The 23,879-nt window shown below is 39.4% G+C and overlaps 1 protein-coding gene across 1 annotated transcript; it reads left to right on the top strand.

Moving 5' to 3' along the window:
- The first annotated feature begins 19,289 nt into the window (after window positions 1-19,289).
- LOC127654564 (putative methyltransferase DDB_G0268948) lies at window positions 19,290-23,043 on the top strand. The gene is made up of 5 exons (XM_052141770.1): window positions 19,290-19,400; window positions 20,116-20,276; window positions 20,524-20,737; window positions 22,565-22,665; window positions 22,902-23,043. Exons 1-5 carry the CDS (start codon window positions 19,290-19,292, stop codon window positions 23,041-23,043), a joined length of 729 nt encoding a protein of 242 aa, XP_051997730.1.
- Window positions 23,044-23,879: the final 836 nt, after the last annotated feature.

Raw genomic sequence — 23,879 nt, 5'->3', positions numbered from 1 at the left:
TGCACCCAGACCTCTGGAACCTCCACGTCTGGCCCCTGGAAAGGATGCGGTAGATCTAGCCGGCCTACCACCGACCATCATAGATACTATCAACCAAGCCAGAGCCCCCTCAACCAGGCATCTTTACGCCCTAAAGTGGCGTCTGTTCGCGAACTGGTGTTCTTCCCGAGCTGAAGACCCGCAGAAGTGCGCGGTTAGGTCAGTGCTCATTTCTTCAGGAGAGGCTGGAGAGGAGGCTGTCCCCCTCCACCCTCAAGGTGTATGTTGCCGCCATCGCAGCTCACCACGACACGATAGATGGCAAGTCTCTTGGTAAGCACAACTTAATTGTCAGGTTCCTCAAAGGTTCCCGGAGGCTAACTCCCTCCCGGCCTAACCTATTCCCCTCCTGGGATCTCACGATCATCCTCACGGGCCTCTAGAGACCCCCCTTCGAGCTGCTAGATTCAGCTGGACTCAGGGCCCTCTCTCTCAAGACCGCTCTGCTGATTGCGCTCGGCTCCATCAAGCGGGTCGGGGACCTGCAAGCATTCTCTGTTAGCGACACTTGCCTGGAATTCGGTCCGGCAGACACATACGTGATCCTAAGACTGCGACCGGGCTATGTGCCCAAGGTTCCTACCACACCCTTCAGAGATCAGGTAGTGAACCTGCAAGCTCTGCTCCAGGAGGAGGCAGACCCAACCCTTTCGTTGCTGTGTCCAGTACGTGCTTTGCGTATCTATCTGGACCAGAAAAATCCTGAATGAACTCCCGTATTTGCGCCGCTTAAATACCCGTATGTCTGGGGGCGGGACATGCAAATACCGGCTGCCAACTTCTCATTGGCCTTTTTTCATAGATCAGAGGTGGATATCGGCGCTCAAGAGAGACTCCTAGTGTCGCTTCTCTGGGAACGGAGGTTACATACGTAACCTAGACGTTTGTGCTGAATACAGTGTTATCAGACTTTAGCTATTAATATGTTTTTAAGCAACTGAAAGAAGCACAAATGTCAAGGCATGTCAAAACTTCTCCAGGGCCCAAAATACCCTCAGACCCCAGAGGGTTTTACAGTCTAATAGGCATTTCAGTGGGACAAAATATGCATTACTTTTGATAGTTGCACTTATTCATATGCTAGTCTGAAGCCCTATTTTACAAGTAGTCAGTGCAATAGAAAGGTGTGTCATCTTGGCATTATTTCACAGTACACAGTCTTTTTATTGCATCAAAAATTCACACTAGTGTCATTCCTTCTGGGAGAAGCTCCTCTGACCTCTCACCTCACTGTTGGGGTCTTGAATAATGCCGTAGAGAGCTGGTACGGGTGTGTTCTTCTGAAGGAGAACTCCAGCATAATTGGACAACTGAGAGCCACAGAGCAAACAAACAAAATGTGAATAAATCAAAGAACAAGTTCATTTATTTATGTTACTTATTATTATATAATGACACACTGCTCTCCCTGAAAGCACATTGCTATACACAACTCATGCATGTGTGTTCATGCATTAGAGGAGTGTAAGATCAGGGCACAGTGTTCTTCATGAAGCACTCAAAGAGCAGTCTGACACATATCACACACACACACATATACGCACGCACACACACACACACACTTTAGGCTTTAATACTGGCATTGCTGCTGGACTCACCTTGAATTCTGAGAGCCATTACTCCACTAAACCTCGATCTGCAGCCATCATCATCACCTGACACCAGAGACAGAAAGACAGCTATGAGTGACAGTCAGTCTTATAATTAGTCAAAACATATACTAATAAACGTATAGAAAACGTATCAAAACACTAATTAAAAACACACAGTAGTGGAGTGTCTCTGTCATGATACCATTAAAAAAATTATTTCAACTGCACACAACAGATCAGCAGAGGAGGTCTGAACCTCAACCAATACACACGTGACATTCATTGATCCTGTGTGTGTGTGGTGTGTCTCGACTTTAGGGAGAATTCCAACATGTGTGTGTGTGTGTGTGTGTGTGTGTGTGTGTGTGTGTGTGTGTGTGTGTGTGTGTGTGTGGGTGGAGGTACAGCATCTCTCTCATACATGAAATAATCCTCCAATGTAGGTCTGGGTGATATGATGTTATTTCCGTAGAAATGTGTAAACAGGTGGAGATTTTGCTACAGTTGGTAGATATATTTGTGCTGCTGTCAGTGGACACAAATGCTTTAAATTGTTTAGATGTGAGAGTAACAAAATAATGAGAAAAAAAAGAACATGACATGTCCTAAACATGTCAAGACAAGAAGGGATGCTGTAAGACACAACAGAGTGGGAGTTCAAAGTTTACGTTCCCCCATATTGTTTCAAACCCGTAGGACTTTCTTTATTCTGCAGAACACAAAATCACAGAATTTTTTTCTGAAGACATACTATCATAGTGTATAATAAACAGATTGTAATTTAAGTTATATCATGCAAAGTAATCTTATGACTTGGTAAATGATGCACAAGATACTTGGGCTACATATATGACGTTGGGTTCTTTATTTGGGTTCTTTATTTAGCGTTAAAGTGCTGCCAATGTATTGAATTCAGCCAACAGGACATTCATTACATTATTTCCTTTTGTGGTACATAAAAGAAAATAATATTTGGGTTTGGAACGACATGAAGAGAGTAAACAACAGGGAGTTCTTCCAGAGTGAAATTAATAATGTTATTAATTCATTCAGTTTTTATTTAATATTTGTTAAACCAAAGATATAAGAAAAATGTAGAGGTAAGATATGGTGCATTATACAGATTTTTAATATAGGTATATTTATAGGATAATGTTTGGTTTTATATGACTTACTACAGCTAAACAGTCAAGAGCAATGAGTGTGTGCTCCCTACTGTTTTACCTAAATGTTGGTTCTGTTTCATTCCTACTGACCACCAGAGGCAGTGTAAACACTACTGGATTATCGCAGCGCCAGCCAGATAGGTCGAGAGAATATACCAACAAAGTCATGTAGTGACGTATGCTGAGCCCTGGGGGTTATAAATGTAGTAGTTTCTGCCAATTTTGTGAAAAATCACTCAACATCTTTGGGGTTTTGATTTCAGAAGAATAGTCTTTATTATCATACCATAAAGCCGAGTTGCCTGCAGTAAAACCACAGCAACAACTAACTCATCTCTAGGTTTGGTTCATTATATACAGTCCTCTGTGCTTTAGCCCTGGTCAGCTTATTTTGAGAAGTAAAAACCCTCACCATATATTTTCTCAGCAGTCATGAGTAAAAGCTATTTCTGTTTCTGCACACACCGTCAAATAGTCACACATACATTGAGCACACATTCCATCATGTCCACAGGCCTTTACACACACACAGTACTGCATGTTTGCCCGTCAGACATAACTGTGGTACAAATCAACAATGTTTACATTGATTACACCTGATTAATGTATACTTAAAAATATACTACATATCCCTCCTCTGTGACTTTTAGAGTCACAAATTAACATATTTAAGCATGTGCGTGCTCCTGGTTCAGCCTTGTTTTTGGTTGTCACAGTTATGTAGAGTGTATCAAACAAAATATTCATCCTAATTTTAAGAGTTTTTGCTTGTAGTGTAGATGTCTTCAACCCAGATACTTTGCGCATCGTAGAGGGTCACCCTTTGGGGAGAGGTTAGCCAGCACTTACACCCAGGGCGTGGTTCTTCATATCTTCTTATATATTCATTGAAGGAATCAATTTCCTCCCAAGTCGCTCTTTCTGTTCATTCAGGGTAGTTGCCATTGCACTGGGCCATTTACATCGATCAATGTCATCTGCTTCACTGTTGCTCAAATCCAAACTGATTTTACCAATGGTAACACACAACAGAATCTTATTCCTTCCACAATGTTGTTATCCAAATATTATATTAATTTTAGTTAATTGTGCACCCCATTTCTTTTGGCAATCAGGCCATGTTAATTTTTAGTCACCACCATGTTTTCTTTTTCCCTTCTTCATTATTATTACAATGTACATGAGTTCAATAAAAGCATAAACAAAAATAATTTTTCAATCGTAATTCTTCATCATGCAAACAGTCCCAGGTTTGCTTTATACTTCTTTAATTATTTAGGCACTTCTTTGTATGCAACGGTTCTCAAAGCTTTACCTCCAAAATCAATCTATAATGTATCTCCTACACAGAGTATGATCCCCTGATAACACAGTGATAAAATGCTTGTTATTCATCGCTGTGATAAAATATTTTAATAAAGCGGTTATTAAGACACAGTCGGGTTGAGTGGAACTCACAACTTCTGGCAGGTTTCTTCTAGACCTCCCTTTTGATGCTTCTTTCCTAAAAGCATCCATCCACTTCCTTAAACCCAGTTCACCCTTCTTGGGCATGTTTCCTGGGCGGTGGAACCCTGACTTAGGCAGCTCTCATTTTGCAATTGGAGAGTCTTTACCAGTCATTGGGTCGTCACCTCTTGCCACTGGAGAATTTTACCCATCTTTGGGTCATCATCTTTTGTCTCTGGTCTTGGTACTGCTCAGTCTTATTATCCAATCTTTAATAATCTGGTATCAGCAAACAGATATTTTCCCTTGCTTCAGGGAGCATCACCTGAGAACCGTCACAGCCAATGGAACCATCTACAACTGCTCAAACATTGAGACAGTCCAAAACATGGTTAAATTCACAAAGCATTATTCAAAGTTCAACAATCTATTGAAATTGTCCAAATTAAAAGTAAAATGTTACAATTGAACTCATCTACAGTTCACTAATTTCCATTTAAGTTATGTTTTCTCATTTAGCAAAGGTCACAAAAGACCTTGTCTCTTGGTGAAGACTAACCATCAGAACAAATCAAAATACAGGGTCGCCTCTGTCAAGCTTCTAAGGTGCTTAATTTAAATCATCACTTTAATTTAATAATTTCTAGGTAGTTTTAGAACCTACATTTATTCTTCCAGATGTAAATTCAACCAAATCTCTTATCTGTAACCCGCACAAGAAGAGACAGTCACAATGTAGAATTCAAACAGCTTTATTAGATAACAAAGCGTGCAAAGTACACAAAAAGGGCAAATCCAGTGAAGAGTAGTCAAAGGGAGCGTGAGGTCGAAGCCGGGGAATCAGTAGATGAGAATGACGAGACTAGTGGGAGCAAAAGACAGGGGAACAAGGGGAGCTGGCAAGCTAAGAGGAAGACAAGAGGAGTTCAAAACTAGACGAGACTAGCGGGGGGCAAAGACACGGGAAACTAAATACAATAACCAACCCGCGGGAGACGAATGTGCTGTGATATTTATAGAGACGAGTGCAGGTGTAAACAATGACAGGTGATAGGGATGAGTGCAGGTGTATACAATGAACAGGAGTGCAGATGACGCGAGTGCAGGTGTACATAATGTTCTGGCGATAGAAGTGGGCATGTGAGCCCGAGGGGGGGGTAGTGTACGAGCATGTGAGCTCGTAGGAGTAAAACGAGCGTGCAAGCTCGAGCGAGCAAAAAGAGCGTAGAAGCTCGAGGGGGCGGAGCGAGGGAGCGGGAAGCGAGCGAGTACGCTCGCGGAGTGCGTGTGTGTGCTCGGTGAAGCCGAGCGTGCGCATGAGCTGGACGAAGGGGAGTTCGTGACATTATCTTTAGTATGAACACTTCACTTCAAATTGCCCTCTGAAAATAAAAATCTTTAATCATGATGAGGAAAGCTGTTTGAACCTTTCCTTCATATTACTGTATCTAACATTATTTGTCAAATCACATCATTTTCCATATAAAAGAAAATCAAATCAAAAGAAAATAAAACAATTTAGAGATATGGTTTTAGCCCACTTAAAAACTTAAACTGAGAGCGAGAGGGAAAGAATTTGGAGAGAGAGATTCCACTCCTTCACACTGTTACAGTTATTCCCTTTTTTTTTCTTATAAAATTACAATAACACATTTGTAATTCTACAACCGTGAGAATAGTGATACATATAATCCAATGAAATAATATATTCAAGTATATTTCATTATATTATCTGCTTTCAACCTTTCCCATTTTAAACCATCTTCAAGAAACTTCTAGATTTTCTACTCTTATCCCTTCCCCCTCGTGCAATAAAAATAATACGCATTTGTATTCAGACCATTGAGAAATTTACATTTTTGTTTTTAAATCAATAAACTTTCTTATAATTACTTTCTCCCTTTTCTTACTCTTTTCAGGAGAAGGAACTTTCATTATGTCAAATAAACCAACATAAATCACCTTTTTAAATTAACAGAAAATAAATTAAAGATTTTAAACAAATTAAAATGGTAAAGTGGCACAATGGAAGTTCAGACAAATGTCTTGTGTTTTGCAATAATTGATCAGTAAAATCCATTAAATCCTTTGAATTTCTTTCAAGTCTCATTTTTTATATCCTAATGTTATCATCATTTAATAATATGATTTTTCAGTTATTATCCTCTTATACTTATCAGCATTTCATGATAAATTATGCAGTTAAATAGCAGAGACAGATGTCACTGTGCATAAACTGTATACCTCTAAAATTGTATTTTCATGGATTTAACTCAAAATAGAAATAGCTTACTAGAAATAGACACTTAATTATCTCCTTGCAGCACTGATTAATCTTTTTCTTTAAAGTGAGGGTAGTATTTGGAAAATTTAGGGGAGTAAACAATCCAATATGTAACTCTTACTTTGCCATTAAGTTTTAATATTTAACCTTCACATCAACAAATTAGCAATTAGATGCTGGATTTAAATTTAGACCCTCAGAACAATTTAGACATGGGAATTGAACCCATGGATGGCAGTTGGAGAATCAAACATCCAATTAGTCATATATGACTGAAATCAACGTATCAAGAGAAATTTTAATCCACAATTGAAATGTCAATTCAGTAATGATTACCAGCATTCATGATAGTAGGAGGGCCAATCATATAACAGCCCACATACTGTATTTCTCAGTCTTTTTTCTTTTCTCCGGACTTTCTCCTGCAATATAAGCTTCTTCAATGACTTACACAATGCTGACAACAGAAAGGGTAAAACATAGTTAGCATCAATTTCACACAGAATAGACACATGAACATCAAGTTATTTATGATAATCAATTTAATCTTAATGTTTCTCCATGGGTTTCACCTAGTACCAATTTCCAGTTTTTCCTTAGCATTATCAATATTTTTTTCAATCAAATACACCACATATTGTGACTTATTTCAATTTTATCTGGCATGATTAGTCACCAAACAAACCCAAGAAAAAACTTCTCTGAGCAAATTTGAACAGTAGAGAACATGAAATGATTTAAATTATTCTTAAATTTATTTTCTTTAATTCTTGTCTCAGTGACAGCTTTCAGTGTATCCATGATCAACCAATGCCTACACTGTATATATAAAACAAGAAATAAAATAAAAATATCTAATCTTAAAACAATCTTCTATCTATCTTTTCTAAATTCGGGGCGCCCCTCTGTTTGAGTGGAGACATCAAGAGAGACACCGGGTTTAACCTCTCTGTTTCTGGATCTGTTTCTATTAAGAGCACTATCAGGTCTCACTCAATCTCTCCAGTCAGAAATTCCCTAGCAAAAATAATAAACACTATCTGTCTTATTTTTGTTGGTTGATCAAGTTTACACCAATAAAGCTGCACACACATGTACATTGTTCTCCAGACATATTTAAACACATCAAAAATAAAACATATAATCATTGGTTTTTAAATGTATATATCAGGACATTATAGTTTAATTTAATATTGCTAAAAATGTTATTCTCTCATATTGGACTAGACAGAACATAAAACAGAAACATGAATGTGAAATTTTCACATTTAAGATTTACTTTTCATATTCCAATTTCAAAATCCTTCTTTTTAAATCTCCCTTTCCCATTTTTTGTGGCTTTGATAACGACTGGCCTCACTAAGAGAAATACCATCCACATTCTATCTAAAGTATTTGGAGCTGACCTTTGGGGGCTGACCTTTGGGGTCACATAGGGAGGTATTTTTAAAAAGGACCCTGTCATTTTACCCTCCTCTGCATCCCTCAGCTTTTCTGGCCTGCCTCATATTTTTCAGTGAATTTTAAACTTCCTGGACATATTTCTTACTTTATTCTTTTTACTTTTCCTGTTTTTAGTTTTTACTCTTATCTTTTTATTTATTTATTTTTAACCTTTTAATCTAAATGTCTTTCTAAATCAATTTCCTTATCTTCTTCTAATATATGAATTATTATACCCCATACATGAATACATTTCCTATATGTTTGTCAATTTACTTTTTAGGATCAGTCCTCATCTAGTTTTTAGTTTTTCTTTCTTCACTGGTTCTTTCTTCATTTTTACTTGGCATATAAAAATGAAAAATTATTTTAGCACCATTAATTTAGATAAATCAATACATTTAGAGAATAAATGAATCTCTTATTTTTTTTTAATGTATTTTCTTCTACACTAATCTTCAACGGCAATATATTGAAACAATTTTTCCAATTTCTTTCACCTTTACTTTTTAATACACAAAGTTCATTCACGTCACTTTATTATTTATTTATTTATTTTGCTTTCTCATTTCTTTGAGATTTTACACAGTGGACTTCTAGATTTTAGTATTTCCACTGGAGTTTTACCTTATGCAATATAACAACACTTATCTTAACTACAACCTTTGTTTAAATTCCAATTACTTAGTTGACTTCAGTTTAATGCAATACACTGGACTCAAAGCTTTATTATTTGTCCAGATAATATTCCCAAATGGAATTAAGTCACTTTACAGTTCTTTATAATTTAAATATTCTTACTCGTCACTTTAATATAAACTTTTCCTGAAAGCACAGTTTCTCTGTATGAAGTCAAATACATTTCTATGCTACAGTCTAGTTTAGGAGTTATGTTCTAGCCCATTCCAATCAACAGCTGCTAGACTAAGAACAGCCAAGTCTAAATGTTTTCCAGCCAGTTGTGAGTTAACTTTTTGATTCCTTTTTCCTAATTTCGTTTTACATCTATATTATCTCACTGTTTTCATTCTTTTTCTTATTGTTTGTTTATACTCTATTAAATGTATCTTTCTATCTATATAGCTTTATCATTGGTTTTATCTCCACTTTACCACCAGAATATTTATTAGGTGCCTTCTCTGCCTGCAATTATCAGCTCTCTTCTGCCTCCATATATTGATGGAAGGTTGAAAATAGCCCAAATATATTTTCTCTGCTATAAATGGCATATATACACCTCACCAGTTATGCAGCACAGGCTGATATTTTGGAACATTTTTAGTTTTATATATTTTAACAAAGTTAATTATTCCAAAGTTTCTCAAGACAGGCTTTCATTCCAATCTTTGTACTGGGCTATTATTTTTATTCAGTCATACTTTTTCATACACACTCACTCTTCACACACTTTCAAACACAGATACAGATACTCTCACAACCACAGAAATGACCACACTTTTTACAGACACAAGGCCTTTATAAACACAGAGCTCTCAAAATATACACTAAAATTCTAAAACACAACTATTTTACCATCACTGATACACTTCCTCAACACAGTGAAAGACAACTTTTCACCCCTCTTAGGTGACCTGCAGGATTTATTTGTAGTTCCTTAACCAATGAGTAATATTTTTCTCAACCAATGAGTGAAATCTTTCCTCAGACTATGAGGAATATATATTATTCCTTAACTTATGAGGAATATATTTAAGTTCTCAACCAATGAGTAATATTTTTCTCAACCAATGAGCGGAATCTTTCCTCAGCCTATGAGGAATATATATTAGTTCCTTAACTTATGAGGAATATATTTAAGTTCTCAACCAATGATTAATATTTTTCTCAACCAATGAGCGATATCTTTCCTCAGCCTATGAGGAATATATATTAGTTCCATAACTTATGAGGAATATATTTAAGTTCTCAACCAATGAGTAATATTTTTCTCAACCAATGAGCGGAATCTTTCCTCAGCCTATGAGAAATATATATTAGTTTCTTAACTTATGAGGAATATATTATATATATATATATATATATATATATATATATATATATATATATATATATATATATATATATATATAATTAATATATATATATATATATATATATTTTTTTCTTTTTTTTTTTTTCTTTTACTGTTTTCCATCAAGGCCCACTTAACAGTAGAAAACAGATCATTGCATGCAATTATTTCTTCTGGAATCAAAACCCTCGATTTATTTTATTTTTCTTATTGGTTTAGAAGAGCTTTTTGAGCGTTCTTACCACCACAGGAAAACTGGCAAGCAACACAAACTTTTATATAAGCAAAAGTTGCTTACCTTTTAATGGTGGCCACCTGTTTGTGTTGCCTTCCCAGCCAGCCCGCGATGCACACTCCTCTGCTCTCTTCTGTCCCTGTTTGGGCACCATTTGTAGTAGTTTCTGCCAATTTTGTGAAAAATCACTCAACATCTTTGGGGTTTTGATTTCAGAAGAATATACTTTATTATCGTACCATAAAGCCGAGTTGCCTGCAGTAAAACCACAGCAACAACTAACTCATCTCTAGGTTTGGTTCATTATATACAGTCCTCTGTGATTTAGCCCTGGTCAGCTTATTTTGAGTAGTAAAAATAAAAAAAGTAAAAACCCTCACCATATATTTTCTCAGCAGTCATGAGTAAAAGCTATTTCTGTTTCTGCACACACCGTCAAATAGTCACACATATGTTGAGCACACATTCCATCACGTCCACAGGCCTTTACACACACACAGTACTGCATGTTTGCCCGTCTTTGTGGTACAAATCAATAATGTTTACATTGATTACACCTGATTAATGTATACTTAACTTGATAAAAATATACTACATAAACCACAGTCGCTCAGCACTCTGCCTCTTGTTGTCGCTGTCAAGTGCAGCTTAAAAGAGCAGCGAGATATCGTCTTCACAAGCTGTGTCAGCGTGCATCTACTCCACTTCAAAGGATTTTAATGTTTAGTGTTTTAGCCATGTTTTGGTGAGTTTCATTGTTTTTCGCCGGTAACACTGTGCCTCTCGGTGCTATCCGGTGGCTGGTGTTTTCCATGTTATAAGTCAACGGTCTCCCGTTGACATTATCATCATCCATTCAGTTGTTCTGAACTTTTTTCCTCGAACTTATGTGATACTCTGCACCCCTTGGTTCAATCCATCGGCCATTTTAGATATATATTTCTCTTTTTCGTGAGATATTTCTTGACATTACCTGTCTGTTTACCTTGCTTCATTACCATCATTCTGCTTGACTTAAACCTTACGGTTCTATACGAAAGTGTTATTAGCGAGTAACTATGGCTCACAGCTCGATTGCCACTGGTTTCCCACTGTGCCCTAATAATCTCCTCCCAGACTACGGTCGTGACATCTGCCCATCGTGTTTGGGTGTTCAACATCTGAGAGAGGCTCTCACAGACCTGTGTCTGCACTGCAGTCTTTTACCTATGTCGGAACGGCAGCTCCGTCTTGCTGAGTTAGACCCCAAATCAATGGTGAAAGTCGGGCAGAAAGGTGTGTCATCTTGGCATTATTTCACAGTACACAGTCTTTTTTTCTCATAAAAAATTCACACTAGTTTCATTCCTTCTGGGAGAAGCTCCTCTGACCTCTCACCTCACGGTCGGAGTCTTGAATAATGCCATAGAGAGCTGGTATGAGTGTGTTCTTCTGAAGGAGAATTCCAGCATAATTGGACAACTGTGTCTCAGACAGCGTCTACGAGACGAGAGCCACAGAGCAAACAAACGTGTGAAAAATTTGAACAAATCAAAGAACATGTTCATTTATTTATGTTACTTATTATTATATAAATGACACACTGCTCTCCCTGGACGTAGCCCCTTCTCGCACTCAGAAGTGCAGGGTGTCTGCGGCAGCCGGCGCTCCCCTCCCATCTAAGAGGAGGGCCACATCGCGAAGGGATGAATATTCACGTGTAGAGGAAAATTCACTTCCTAAGCCCGTCACATCTGCTACACCTGTGAAGATGACTCAGGAGGATGAGAATGTTCAGAATCGTGGAACTGGGGAAGAGTCTCTTGATTCCCCTCATTTTTCACATCATTCTGACTTGGATGTGCTTTCTACGATTGCTTCGGATTCTTTTTTTCATGATCATGGGAATGCTGTGGATGTTGCATAGCAACCATCACCTCAGGATGTTTTCACTGGTTTTCCAGCAGCGGAGGGGTCTAGTGGGGGGTCAGTTCAGTCATCTGGACAGGCCCAGCCCTCTTCTGATGATACTTTGGCTGTGCTTCGAATGGCAATTGCTTGTCTAGGACTTGATTAGTCACATGTCCAATCTGCCCAAACCAATGGCTTTTTCAGGCAGGCCACAGCTGCGACTTCTTTTGCCATGCCACCATGTAAAGGTTTTTTTGGCTGAATTTTCAAATGCCCACACAGGTTCTGGTTCGCCTAAAAGGCATTCAAAGATTGCTTGGACGTTAGCATCTATGGCTGAAGCAGATTTCATCAGGGTGAGTTGTGCTCTGGAAATAGAGCAGCCTGTTGCAGCTTTAGTGGTGTCTCCTGAGGAGGCTCTACGAGGAAATGTGCAATGTCCCAGTGCGCAATGTGGTCGCATAGATTCATTGGTAAAAAAGGCATACGAGTCTGTTGCCTACATAACTTGTGCAGAAAACGCAATTTGTCAGTTACTTCTTGCTGCTACCAGTACACTAGAACCAGCAAATGTTGATCCCTCGATTTCAGTTTCGGAAAATGGCTGTTTTGGCAATGGACCATGTAACCAGCTGGGTAGTCTTGCAGCCATGCTTCTGGCAGCCGGCCACCAAGTGTGGCTTGCCGAAGCACGGCTACCAGAGAACTGTAAGAAAACCTTGAGAGATCTTCCATTTGTTCCCGGACATCTTTTTGGTCCTAATGTTCCGGAACTGTTGGAAAAGAGGGTAAAGCTGTCTGAGGCCACTCGTCAACTGATGCAGGTTCAGCACAACCCTACCTTTAGGATGCCAGCAGTTCAGACACGACATCGCTATGCCACACCGGAGCAATAGTTCCGCCAGCACTGAGTCACCTCAGTCACAGCCCCCTCAATGCCTTGTGTTACTGAGAATGCTAGAGGTTTTTGGCCATCTCATCGACATTTGCCAGGAGGACTCTGTCAGCGCCCCCCTGCGACCACTAAAAGTTGCACACATAAAACCTGAGGCACTCAGGCCGTCGGTCGATTGTTTTTCAATAGAACAGATAGAATACTGGACAGCACCAACACAGTGCCTTGGGTTTTGATGACTCTGAGCAGGGGATATACTCTACAGTTTCGATGCCGGCCTCCCAGATTTTCAAGAATCGTTCCGAAGGTTGTCAAAGATGCAGTTTGTTCAATGGCCCTCTCTCTGGAAATTCGTTCACTGTTACAGAAATGAGCCATAGAAAAAGTTCATCCCCTCGTTCACGGAGACAGGTTCTATTCAACATATTTTCTTGTTCCGAAGAAGGACGGTGGATTCCGCCCCAATTCTCGATTTGAGGCATCTGAATTTGTTCCTGAAGATCCCTCCTTTTTTAATGCTGTGCACAGCCGATGTTATTCGGTCTGTGGCAGCAGACGATTGTTTTGTAAGTGTCGACCTGAAAGATGCATACTTTCATGTCCCAATTGCTGTTCATCACAGACATTTTCTGCGTTTCAGTTCTAGTTGTCTAATACTGGTAGACTTCATTCAGGAGAATCAAGTCTACCGGTTCAAGGTTCTACCTTTTGGTCTTTCCCTTCCTCCTCGTGTGTGAGTGCAATTCTGTCTCCTCTTTGGATGAGAGGTATCTGGTAGACTCCAGACTACTTTTGAGACATGTTCAGAAGTAGGGTTTTTCTGTGAACGAGAAAAAGAGCTGTCTGAGTCCAACACAGACTACTACGTTCATAGGAACAACCCTGAATTCCCACCTAATGTCTGCCTCCCTGTCTCAGGAACGTGTTACGAACATTCTACAACTCTTCGCTCGCTTTCACCCGGGTGTGTCTTTGTAGTACCAGGTAGTCTAATAGGGATTTTAACCGCTGCTACAGTGGGGATTCCCCTGGGTTTACTCCACCTCAGACCATGTCAGTTAAGGAACAACAGTTTTCAACTAGATCCCACCAGACATCGCCATCGACTGATTGTAATTTCTCCCCATTGCATAAGTGCATATGTAGAGTTGTTGAAGACAGGAGTGCCCCTGGGTGTTGTTCCCTCTTGACGGGATTTGGTCACTGTGGCAGGGTGGAGGGCGGGGCCGGGTCGTAATCCTACACACCCGGTCCCGTATTAGGCTAATCAAGCCTCCCGAGAGGGATAAAGGTCGACTGCAGAGGATCATAGTTTATGGACATGTCCATCATAGGATGATGAGCAACCCTCACAGGGTGGTGGGCAACATGGAACCAGAGGGGTATTTGCGGGCGCTGGACACAGACCCTGGCCAAAGAACATATCAACCTGTTGGAACTACGTGCAGTATTCATGGCTTTAAAGTATTTCATGCCAGTCCTGGCAGGCCACCAGTGTTCCATCTGAACCACCAGGGCGGCATGAAATCCCGCAGATCTCTACAGCTTATTCACGAGATCCTGACATGGTGCCAGTCGTGACTCGCTTCACTGAGGGCAGCTCATATTTCAGGAGCATGCAACCAGACAGTGGATGCTCTTTCCAGAGATCGAGTACATCCAGAAGAATGGAGACTTCCTCCAGATGTTGTGCAGGAGATCTGGCTATGATTTGGTAGAGCAGAGGTGGATCTTTTTGCTTCAGAGATGACCACTCACTGTCATCTATGGTCACCCTTGTGCCAGGATGCACTGACTATATCGACCATTCGTGGCCGAACTGCAATACTATATGCGTTCCCACCTATTCCTCTGTTATGAGAGGCGTTACACAGGATCTCCCTGTGCAAGCACAGAGTGCTACTCGTGGCACCGCGATGGCCAGCCAGACCATGGTTTCCTTTGTTGCCAAGACTTCTGTCAGGCAATCCATGGAAGCTTCCCCCCAGGAAGGACCTCCTCTCCTAGCTGAAGGCCAGCGTCTAGCACCTGTATCCAGCTCACCTGCAGCTTTGGGTCTGGCCATTAGGTAAAATCGTTCTCTGGAACATTGTAATCCTGTGGTTATTCACACAAGCTCCAATGCTAGGGCTTCTTCCACATGACAGATTTATGCTGCCCATTGGAGGCTTTTTTCTGCATGGTGTGTGAAGCAGGGGCTCAATCCTGCAACGTGTGACATTCCGAGCATCTTAAGCTTTCTTCAACATTTACTGGAGGAGGGCAAAGTGGCTTCCACATTGAAAGTGTATGTCGCTGCGTTTTCTGAATATCATGTTCCATTTGGGAGATCTTCTCTTGGATCTCACAGTCTTGTCTGCAGTTTTCTGAAGGGTGCACACTGTCTGAAGCCTGCTCGGAATCCTCACTTTCCCATGTGGGATTTGCCACTCGTGCTTGCATTCCTTTGCTTATCCCAATTTGACCCTTTGCAAAGCATTGAATTGAAAGGGTTAAACTTGAAGACTGCCTCTTTGTTGCCTACAGCTTCTGCAAAATGAATCAGTGAGTTGCACGCGCTGTCTGTTAGCAAATTGTGCGCGCGTTGGTTGCCGGATGACTCCGTGGTAGTCCTACGACCCAATCCTTCTTTTCTTCCAGAAGTCCTAAACCAGCATATTGAACTGGCCTCTTTTCAGACTTCTTCAGGGTCTGATTCAAGTGCTCAACTTTTGTGTTCTGTTTGTGTCTTGAAGTGTTATGTGGACACTACTGCTCAGTTTAGACCAGTTATTTGTCTGCTATGGTGGTGTGAAGAAAGGTGCTCCAGTGTCGAACAGAGGTTGTCAAACTGGATCGTGGAAACTATTACACTGGCTTACAAGGCAGCAAGGCAACCATTGCCCTGGGGGCTAACTTGCCATTCCACCAGGGGCATCTCATCTTCATGGGCTGTTTTTAGAGGAGTTTCATTGGCGAACATCTGCACTGCCGCTACCTGGGCTCCCAGTGGCGTTTACACTGCCTCTGGTGGTCAGTAGGAATGAAACAGAATGTTAGTTACACGTGTAACTGTGGTTCTGTGAATTCCGGATGACCGCCATAGTTCTTGGTCACTCGGAATGCGCGAGAAAGGCGTACCGAGGCAGAGTGCTGAGCGACTGTGGTTTATAACCCCCAGGGCTCAGCATACGTCACTACGTGACTTTGTTAGTATATTCTCTTGAGCTATCTGGCTGGCACTGCGATAATCCAGTAGTATTTACACTGCCTATGGCGGTCATCTGGAATTCACAGAACCACATGTGTAACTAATGTTATTAATTCAGTATTAATTGATTCAGGACTCTAATAGCTCCAGAAGAATACGGTCTCTGCATAGGCTCCAAGGAGCTCTTAAATACCTGGAGAACGCTATCAGTTAGCATTTCCATTCATCGCTATTGCGTGTACAGCTGGCACATTATTAACAGTTGATCCTTAGTGATAGTTTGTCATACATTTCTGATATGTCTTAATGATTGTCAACTGCTCTGCAACAGCTGGAATCACTCACAAGTTTCACTCTGAAGGACGCAGCTCATCCATTTATTCAATTAAATTGCATTCTTTTGAAGTTTGATAATCACTTTAGGTCACATTAAGATTCCTGTCTTTCCCTCCATATTTAAGACATCTTAAAATGATAATTAAGACTTTTGTTGTATCATTTAAGATATTTAAACATTTCATAACCTTACATTTTGGGAAACTGAATTTAAGACATTTTAAGATTTTAAGGATCTGCGGGAACCCTGCTATAACAGTTAACAGTTGGGCAAGGAGGAGGCGGGAACCAGCTGAACAGTCAACGTAAAGTTTTAATGGTAAAACTCAACATAGAACATACAAACAAATGCAGCATGGTCACGTGCATCTCTCTCTCTCTCTCTCTCTCTCTCTCAAACTGCCGACACCAGCCCCCCTTTAACTCGCTCTCCCGCTGATCATCTGATTCAGTGCCGGCCGTGAATCATGCACTCCTCCCCTGCTCGATTCAGACTGGGGTGTCACTATTCTGACTTACTCCCCCCCCTTCATTTCTGGAGGGGAGACCCTGCCCTTCCGGCCATTTCGTCAGCCCACCTCCCCTCCTGGGAACCTGGGGGAGAGACAAGGGGAGGCGTAGGGAGTGGGTGAGTGGAGACACACACAGAGGACAGCAGCGGTGAGGAATCCGCAACAGCATATCCCTCCTCTTTCCCAGGTTTCAGCACCAATGTAACAGTTAAAGGTTGGGGAAGGAGGAGGTGGGAACCGGCTGATCAGTTAAAGTTTAATGATAAAACTCAACATAAAACAAACAAACACACACACACACACACACGTCTCTTGCTCTCTCTCTCTCTGGCATCTCTGGCCCTCCTTTATCTCACTCTCCCGCTGATTATCAGATTCAGTGCCGGCCATGCACAGTCACAGCCTGGCCACGCCCTCCTCCTTGTCACACCGGCATAACACAACGTGCACGTGGTAGGCTACAGTAATGTGAGTGTGGCCTGGGAGACAAAAGAAGGCAAAAAAATAAAACAAATAACTAAATATTGATTATTTCTGGCAAAAAAATTTTTTTCCCCTCTCCACTAACAAACATCCTACAGAAATGTTCCTTGCTACAGTCACTGCTTGCTTAAGCTGCATTCACACAGCAAGCTAAAGGCAGCGACAAAACAACCTAATACCATTTATATTCAATGAGAGCTACTGTTGGCGACCGGATGTGGGCTTGTCCAGCGACGCGACAAATTTGAGAAATGTTTAACTTTAATAACAAAATGATTAAATCGATGAGGTGAGTACAATTTCTCTTTTCTCTCTTAATGTCTGTTTTTCGCTGTTTTCACTCTTGTGTGGGGAGAGAAGTCTCTGTGGTGATAGAAATGGGGTTCGATTTGATAATGTTTACTCTTTCTTCAACCACAGAGGTTTTGCATAAGTGTCGAAAAAAGGATCTGCTCGTAATTGCAGATTTCTTTAATTTAGAGATACAGAGTGAAGCAACCAAATGTGTAATTAAAGAGTCTCTTTTTGAACAGCTGGTGTGCAACGGCATTCTGCCAAATGGTGAGGGGTTAGAACAACCCGTAGTTGCAGCGGAGGCGGAAGCTGAGGAATTGTTTCCTGGTGTAAATGCTTTTGAAAATTCAAGTTTCGATCCTGCGTTAGGCATTCATTTAAAAGAGATAGACCTCTTGATTAACAGCAGGAGAATGAAAAGTTACGTTTAAAATGAAACGCTGTGGAGGCGGAAGCAGATTGAGACATTAAGCTCTGCAGTATAAAGTTGCGAGCTGAGGAGATGAGCAGGAAACCTGTTCCTGCTCCACGCTCTAGGCCCTCCTTTGTCGCTGTTGCTCCCTCCACACCTAGTCCCGTTACCTCAAATGTAGACCAAAAAATTGTGAAATTGTTGGTAAATATATCAAGCTTGTGCCTCCCTTTCGAGAGTCTGTGGTTGATGCTTGCTTCGTTGGTTTCGAGCACATGGTGGGTAAGCTTAGATGGCCGAGGGATATGTGGCCGTTGCTGATACAATGCTGTTTCACAGGTAAGGCTCTAGAGATTTGCGCATCATTATGAAAAAACTTAATGGTGGGGGTATTACGTCCCGAGGAATGTCCATCCATCCATCTTCAACCGCTTATCTGAAGTTGGGTCGCGGGGGCAGCTGCTCCAGCAGGGGGCCCCAAACTTCCCTATCACGAGCCACATTAACCAGCTCTGACTGGGGGACCCCGAGGCGTTCCCAGGCCAGTGTGGAGATGTAATCTCTCCACCTAATCCTGGGTCTTCCCCGAGGGCTCCTCCCAGCTGGAAGTGCCTGAAACACCTCCCTAGGGAGGCAGCCAGGGGGCATCCTTCTTCAGTTCTAACTTCAATGCTGCTTCCCATTTTGGGAACAGTTTTCTGAAAACGTTACAGTGATGACTTAAATTAATTTTTTGAATCGATTCATGGAAACGGCTGGCCGAAAGATGTGATTCTCGGAAATGAATCGTACGTCACACGTACGTATTTCCTGACCAAAACAATTGCATCCTTTTAGGCCCCTCCCTTATAATAACGGCAAAACTGCCATACATGTAATTCACATTCAGATCTTTAACGTGGTCACTAGTGGTTTAAATTTGCTGTCTTAAGAAGGATTGCACCGCTCGTTTATTGTGACGCAACATCATGCTATGATGAACCTTCTCATTAGAGAAGAGTGCATGTGGTAAAATTCCATCTGAAGTCATAGTGAAAATGAGCCACAGACTGTTTAAATTGAGACATCATGCCTCCCTCTATCAAAAATATAATTTTGATCCACCTGATGAGCTGAAGGAGATCATTCTTCAATATCTGGACAAAAAGGTCAGACTTATACATTTTACTATAGCTTATAATAAAATCCATGAATTATTGTCATATTTACAGGTAATGATGGTGGTCTACTAATGTATAAAGTAGTTTACATTCCTTTACAAAGTACTGTGGTGGTAGCATGGTTATGGTATCATATGTACCATGCTATTTCAAAGTAGGGTATCATATTTATGATACCCTACTTTGAAATAGCATGGTACTGAGTAAATTATTTTTTCCTATACCATTACATGGTTCTCAAAGTACTTTAAAGAATAATATCTTACCACCATGGCTCATGTCCAAAGAAACATGCTATTACAATTTTACAATTTTTCCAATAAACCATGGTGAAATCATGGTACTTTTTCTAGGTAACCAAAGAATGCCCAGCCATAAGTGCAAATGTCACAAATTTCTAATGTAAATGTTATTGCTATGACATGTTGTGTTCATATTTGTATGATACAATTCATTAGCTTTCATTTACTGTAAATGCTTCCAATTTCGCTCCTTATTTATTGATAGTGTTAATGGGAAGACAATGGTGATGTTTCTCTAATCACAGATTGCATCTCAAATGTCACACAGTAAAGTAACTGGCCTTACTTTACATATGACTATTTATTTTATGAAGGCTATATACTGTATTTAATACGTAAAAAAAAATAATAATTATAAGCTGTTCTTGTTTACATGTTTTATGGTAATGCATGCTTCACAGAAAGGCCAGCCCCATCAGCTAGCCTTAGATTTGGGCTGTGGAACGGGACAGAACTCTCGTCTGCTGGCACCGCACTTCCAGGAGGTGGTGCGCATCGTCGTCAGTGAGTCTCAGCTGGAGGAGGCGAGAACAGTGCCAGGGTTCCCTAATCTCAGCTACAGGTCAGTAATGCTTTTACACTTCTATAATAAACAAAACAAATCATACTTGTCCTTTTTACTTCTTTTCTCTGCTTGTATGAAGGATATGAAACAATATTACATTGAAATATGAAAACATATTTTCTTAATTTTATGTACCATTTTGACTCAATATACCCATGTATTGAGCTGTAACATTGCTTGATCTAACTAACACAATACTATTTGGTCTCATCCATAATATCATATTTATAATTTTTTGGCACAGAGTGGGCACAGCAGAGGAACTGCCTTTCCCGAATGGCTCAGTAGACCTGTTGACAGCTGCATCTGCAGCTCATTGGTTTGAGCTTGAGCGTTTCCTAAAGGAGGCTGTACGTGTCCTGAAGCCACAGGGCTGCTTGGCTCTCTTTGGCTATGGAGACAACTTCAAATTACACCATGAATCCTGTGGTGATCGACTTAATTACATATATGAGGATGTAAGTTCATGCCTTAACACTATATATACTGTGTATACACTGGCAGCCAAAAATGTTGAATAATGTATATTTCTGGAAGTTCCTGTAGTACTTGCCATAGATATGGCTGTCTTGTCGGGCACTTCTCACACACCTTACAGTCTAGCTGATCCCACAAAAGCTCATTGGGGTTAAGATCCATAACACTCTTTTCCAATTATTTGTTGTCCAATGTCTGTGTTTCTTTCCCTATTCTAACCTTTTCTTTTTGTTTTTCTGTTTCAAAAGTGTGAAGTGATCAAAACAACCCTTCAGCAGGCAGCACAAAACAAAAATACATTACGTTCTTGCATTCAAAATACTTGGAGTGCAGTGCAAATTCAAACTAAGGGATCTCAAGATGTGTTCTAAGTATTAAACTATATTTAACTTGACACAGTGACCTAAAGATTTTATGTTTATGATGCTACACAAGCATGTCTGATGCAGGTGTACAATGACAGGTCCTTAAACAAGCCTTCATAATAAATCTCGAACTGATTGACAAATTCACTTGTGAAATGAATTGCTGTGAACTGTATGCCAATGACTGGATTATGTTTAATAATATGGTAGTAAATAATACATTGTATTCTAAAGACGCTTTTTGTATTGTCTTATCAATGATTAACTCTTCTTCCACAAGAATGTAATGCATTTGAATTATCTGAATATATATATATATATATATATATATATATATATATATATATATATATATATATATATATAATGTTTTAATATTTATAGATATCTATGTATAATTATTTAATCATTATATATTGAATTATTGTTATATGAGGGGCTTTCTCAGCAAATATTTGTATATGCGATTAATCGTGACACCGTGTATTTAATTTGCTTAAAAAAATTTAGCGATTGACAGCCCTAATATATATATATATATATATATATATATATATATATATATATATATATATATATATATATATATATATATATACACAATATATATGTGAGTATACACACTCACACAAACACACACATATATAGTACAGTGAGAAAGTTTAACAAATAAAATATAAAACATAAGTCTCACAAAAAAAGTTTCACAAAAACATTTGTCTTAAGATGGCTATTTATATCTTCAGCTTTAGTATGTCAATAGGAAATACACATTTTAGACTAAAAATAGAACCGAATAGAAGAACAGGGATCTATGCAACAGATGGCATGGCCCACACAGAGCCATCTCTGAACATTGAGTTAGTCAGGTATTACATGAAGAAACAAAACCAATTGAGACAGCCTAAATAGAAGAACTGTGGCAAATTCTACAAGCAGCTTGGAACTTCCTATCTGCCAACAACCAAGATTGTTTTTTTCCAGGTATACCTAGGACTTTGCATGATGTTACAAATGCACTATGCAAAAAAAAAAAAGTCCCTAAAACCTTTGCACAGTACTATTTAACTATATACTGTATACTATACACAACACTGTACCTGAAAAAAGAAAATGACATGATGAAAATCATAAAATGACATATGGGACACCCTTAGAGTTTTATAACCTTATTGGACTTACATTAGCTGTAAAGCATGTTAAATAATAAATGCAATAGACTGTCACTGTTTAATCTTCAAATGCTAAAGGTCAAACTTACTGAATGCGTAGTAACTAACTTTGAGATTTAAGATTAACTGTGTCCATATAATAATGACAGCTGCACTCTGGGCTGTTTCTGAGCATATGTGGGCCCTCTGCGAAATGCTAATTGCTCAGGGGCTCTAAGCGGCTGCTTATACTTCTCCCTGACTGTACTCTTTTCTTAATTTATTCTTCCAGGTCAGGCAGGTCCTGCGGCCCTACACAAGGTCTATGGTAACTGTGGCCAACATTAAACTACATGATTTATTTGAAGCCTTACCCTTCCCAGACAAAGAGAGGTAAACCTGAGCACCTCAATATAATGAATGATTAACCATCTTTCTTTTTTTTTTTCTAAATGAGTCTCTACACAAATCTGCTTATTAGAGTTTACTACCTCTTAACATTTACTTTCTCTTTTTCTAGGATGACTACATTTGTGTACTCATTTCTAAAAACATATTATGATTTCAGATATTATATGATATGAGTTGCAGTTTTCTGGTATTAGTGTTTTGTATAATACAATTATATTAATTGTGTCTTTAAAAGTTAAGCAGCAGCTGTCCATCAAGAACATAATTGGGTTTTTTGAGACATTCTCCATGTACCAAGCCTATCTGAGAGTAGAGCCCAGTGCTGCAACTGCTTTATTAGAGAGAACAACATCACGGTAATTACTTCTTTCTGTAAAGAAACCACACTGTCATGAAAAGTTATTACTGTACATTTCCTATTAGAGGAAGCAAAGTAAATAATTTTAATAATATTAGATTAATCTCATATGTATCATATTGTCCACTGATAATGTGTAATATTTGTGTCACTTTTTCTTTTCCAGTTTTCAAGAGGAGATGAATGTGTCATCAACAGAAGTCTCTTCAACTAATGTTTTTTTTTTAATTGTTCCCTCAAAAACATGTATAAATTGATCTAAAGTTGTTTTGAAATGGAAAAAAATCAATGCCATTATATTTTTTGCAATTTCCCACAAATAAACAATAAACTTTTCTTTAGATTCCACATAATCTTAGTCTTTCTTGGTTTTGTAAAATCTTAAATAAATCTTTCCTAACACCAACACTGCATTTTCACCTTAGGCCTCATTTACTCTAAAAGCCTGTTCTTCATTACAACATCAGCATTTTGGTCATGCCCAGCAGTGTACAAAGTTTCAATATACCGATCGGTTGAGCATTATCCTTCTCTGTACTTTGTAACGAGACTGTTGCAGCTTTTTATGGGACATATCATATGTTCCTCTAACTTCTTTTATTACAAAATATCTTGTGTTTTGATACTAAACCGAGATTTACTGTCAATATTACTGTAAGGAAAATGTTAGACTTTGTCCATATTCAAATATCACTGGGAACTTGATGTTATATTTTTCTGCTCAGCATGACTTCCAGTTAGCCTGGAAACCATTAACCCCTTTCTGCCCATTGTTTAGATATGTATTGGCCCTGAAAGGAATTTCAGTCTTCTACTCTACAGTGAATGTGAGAAAACC

Source organism: Xyrauchen texanus, chromosome 14, assembly GCF_025860055.1.
Source record: "Xyrauchen texanus isolate HMW12.3.18 chromosome 14, RBS_HiC_50CHRs, whole genome shotgun sequence".
Taxonomy (NCBI): domain Eukaryota; kingdom Metazoa; phylum Chordata; class Actinopteri; order Cypriniformes; family Catostomidae; genus Xyrauchen; species Xyrauchen texanus.
The sequence above is the reverse complement of the archived record's forward strand: the minus strand, read 5'-3'. Positions and strand labels throughout refer to the sequence as shown.

What these genes read in the sequence shown, in the direction of transcription:
- LOC127654564 (XM_052141770.1), top strand. Translation starts at nt 19,290, where the DNA reads ATGAGCCACAGACTGTTTAAATTGAGACATCATGCCTCCCTCTATCAA. An exon ending in TTCAATATCTGGACAAAAAG is followed by an intron (nt 19,401 to 20,115) that starts GTCAGACTTATA and finishes CATGCTTCACAG; the next exon opens with AAAGGCCAGCCCCATCAGCT. An exon ending in TTCCCTAATCTCAGCTACAG is followed by an intron (nt 20,277 to 20,523) that starts GTCAGTAATGCT and finishes TTTTTGGCACAG; the next exon opens with AGTGGGCACAGCAGAGGAAC.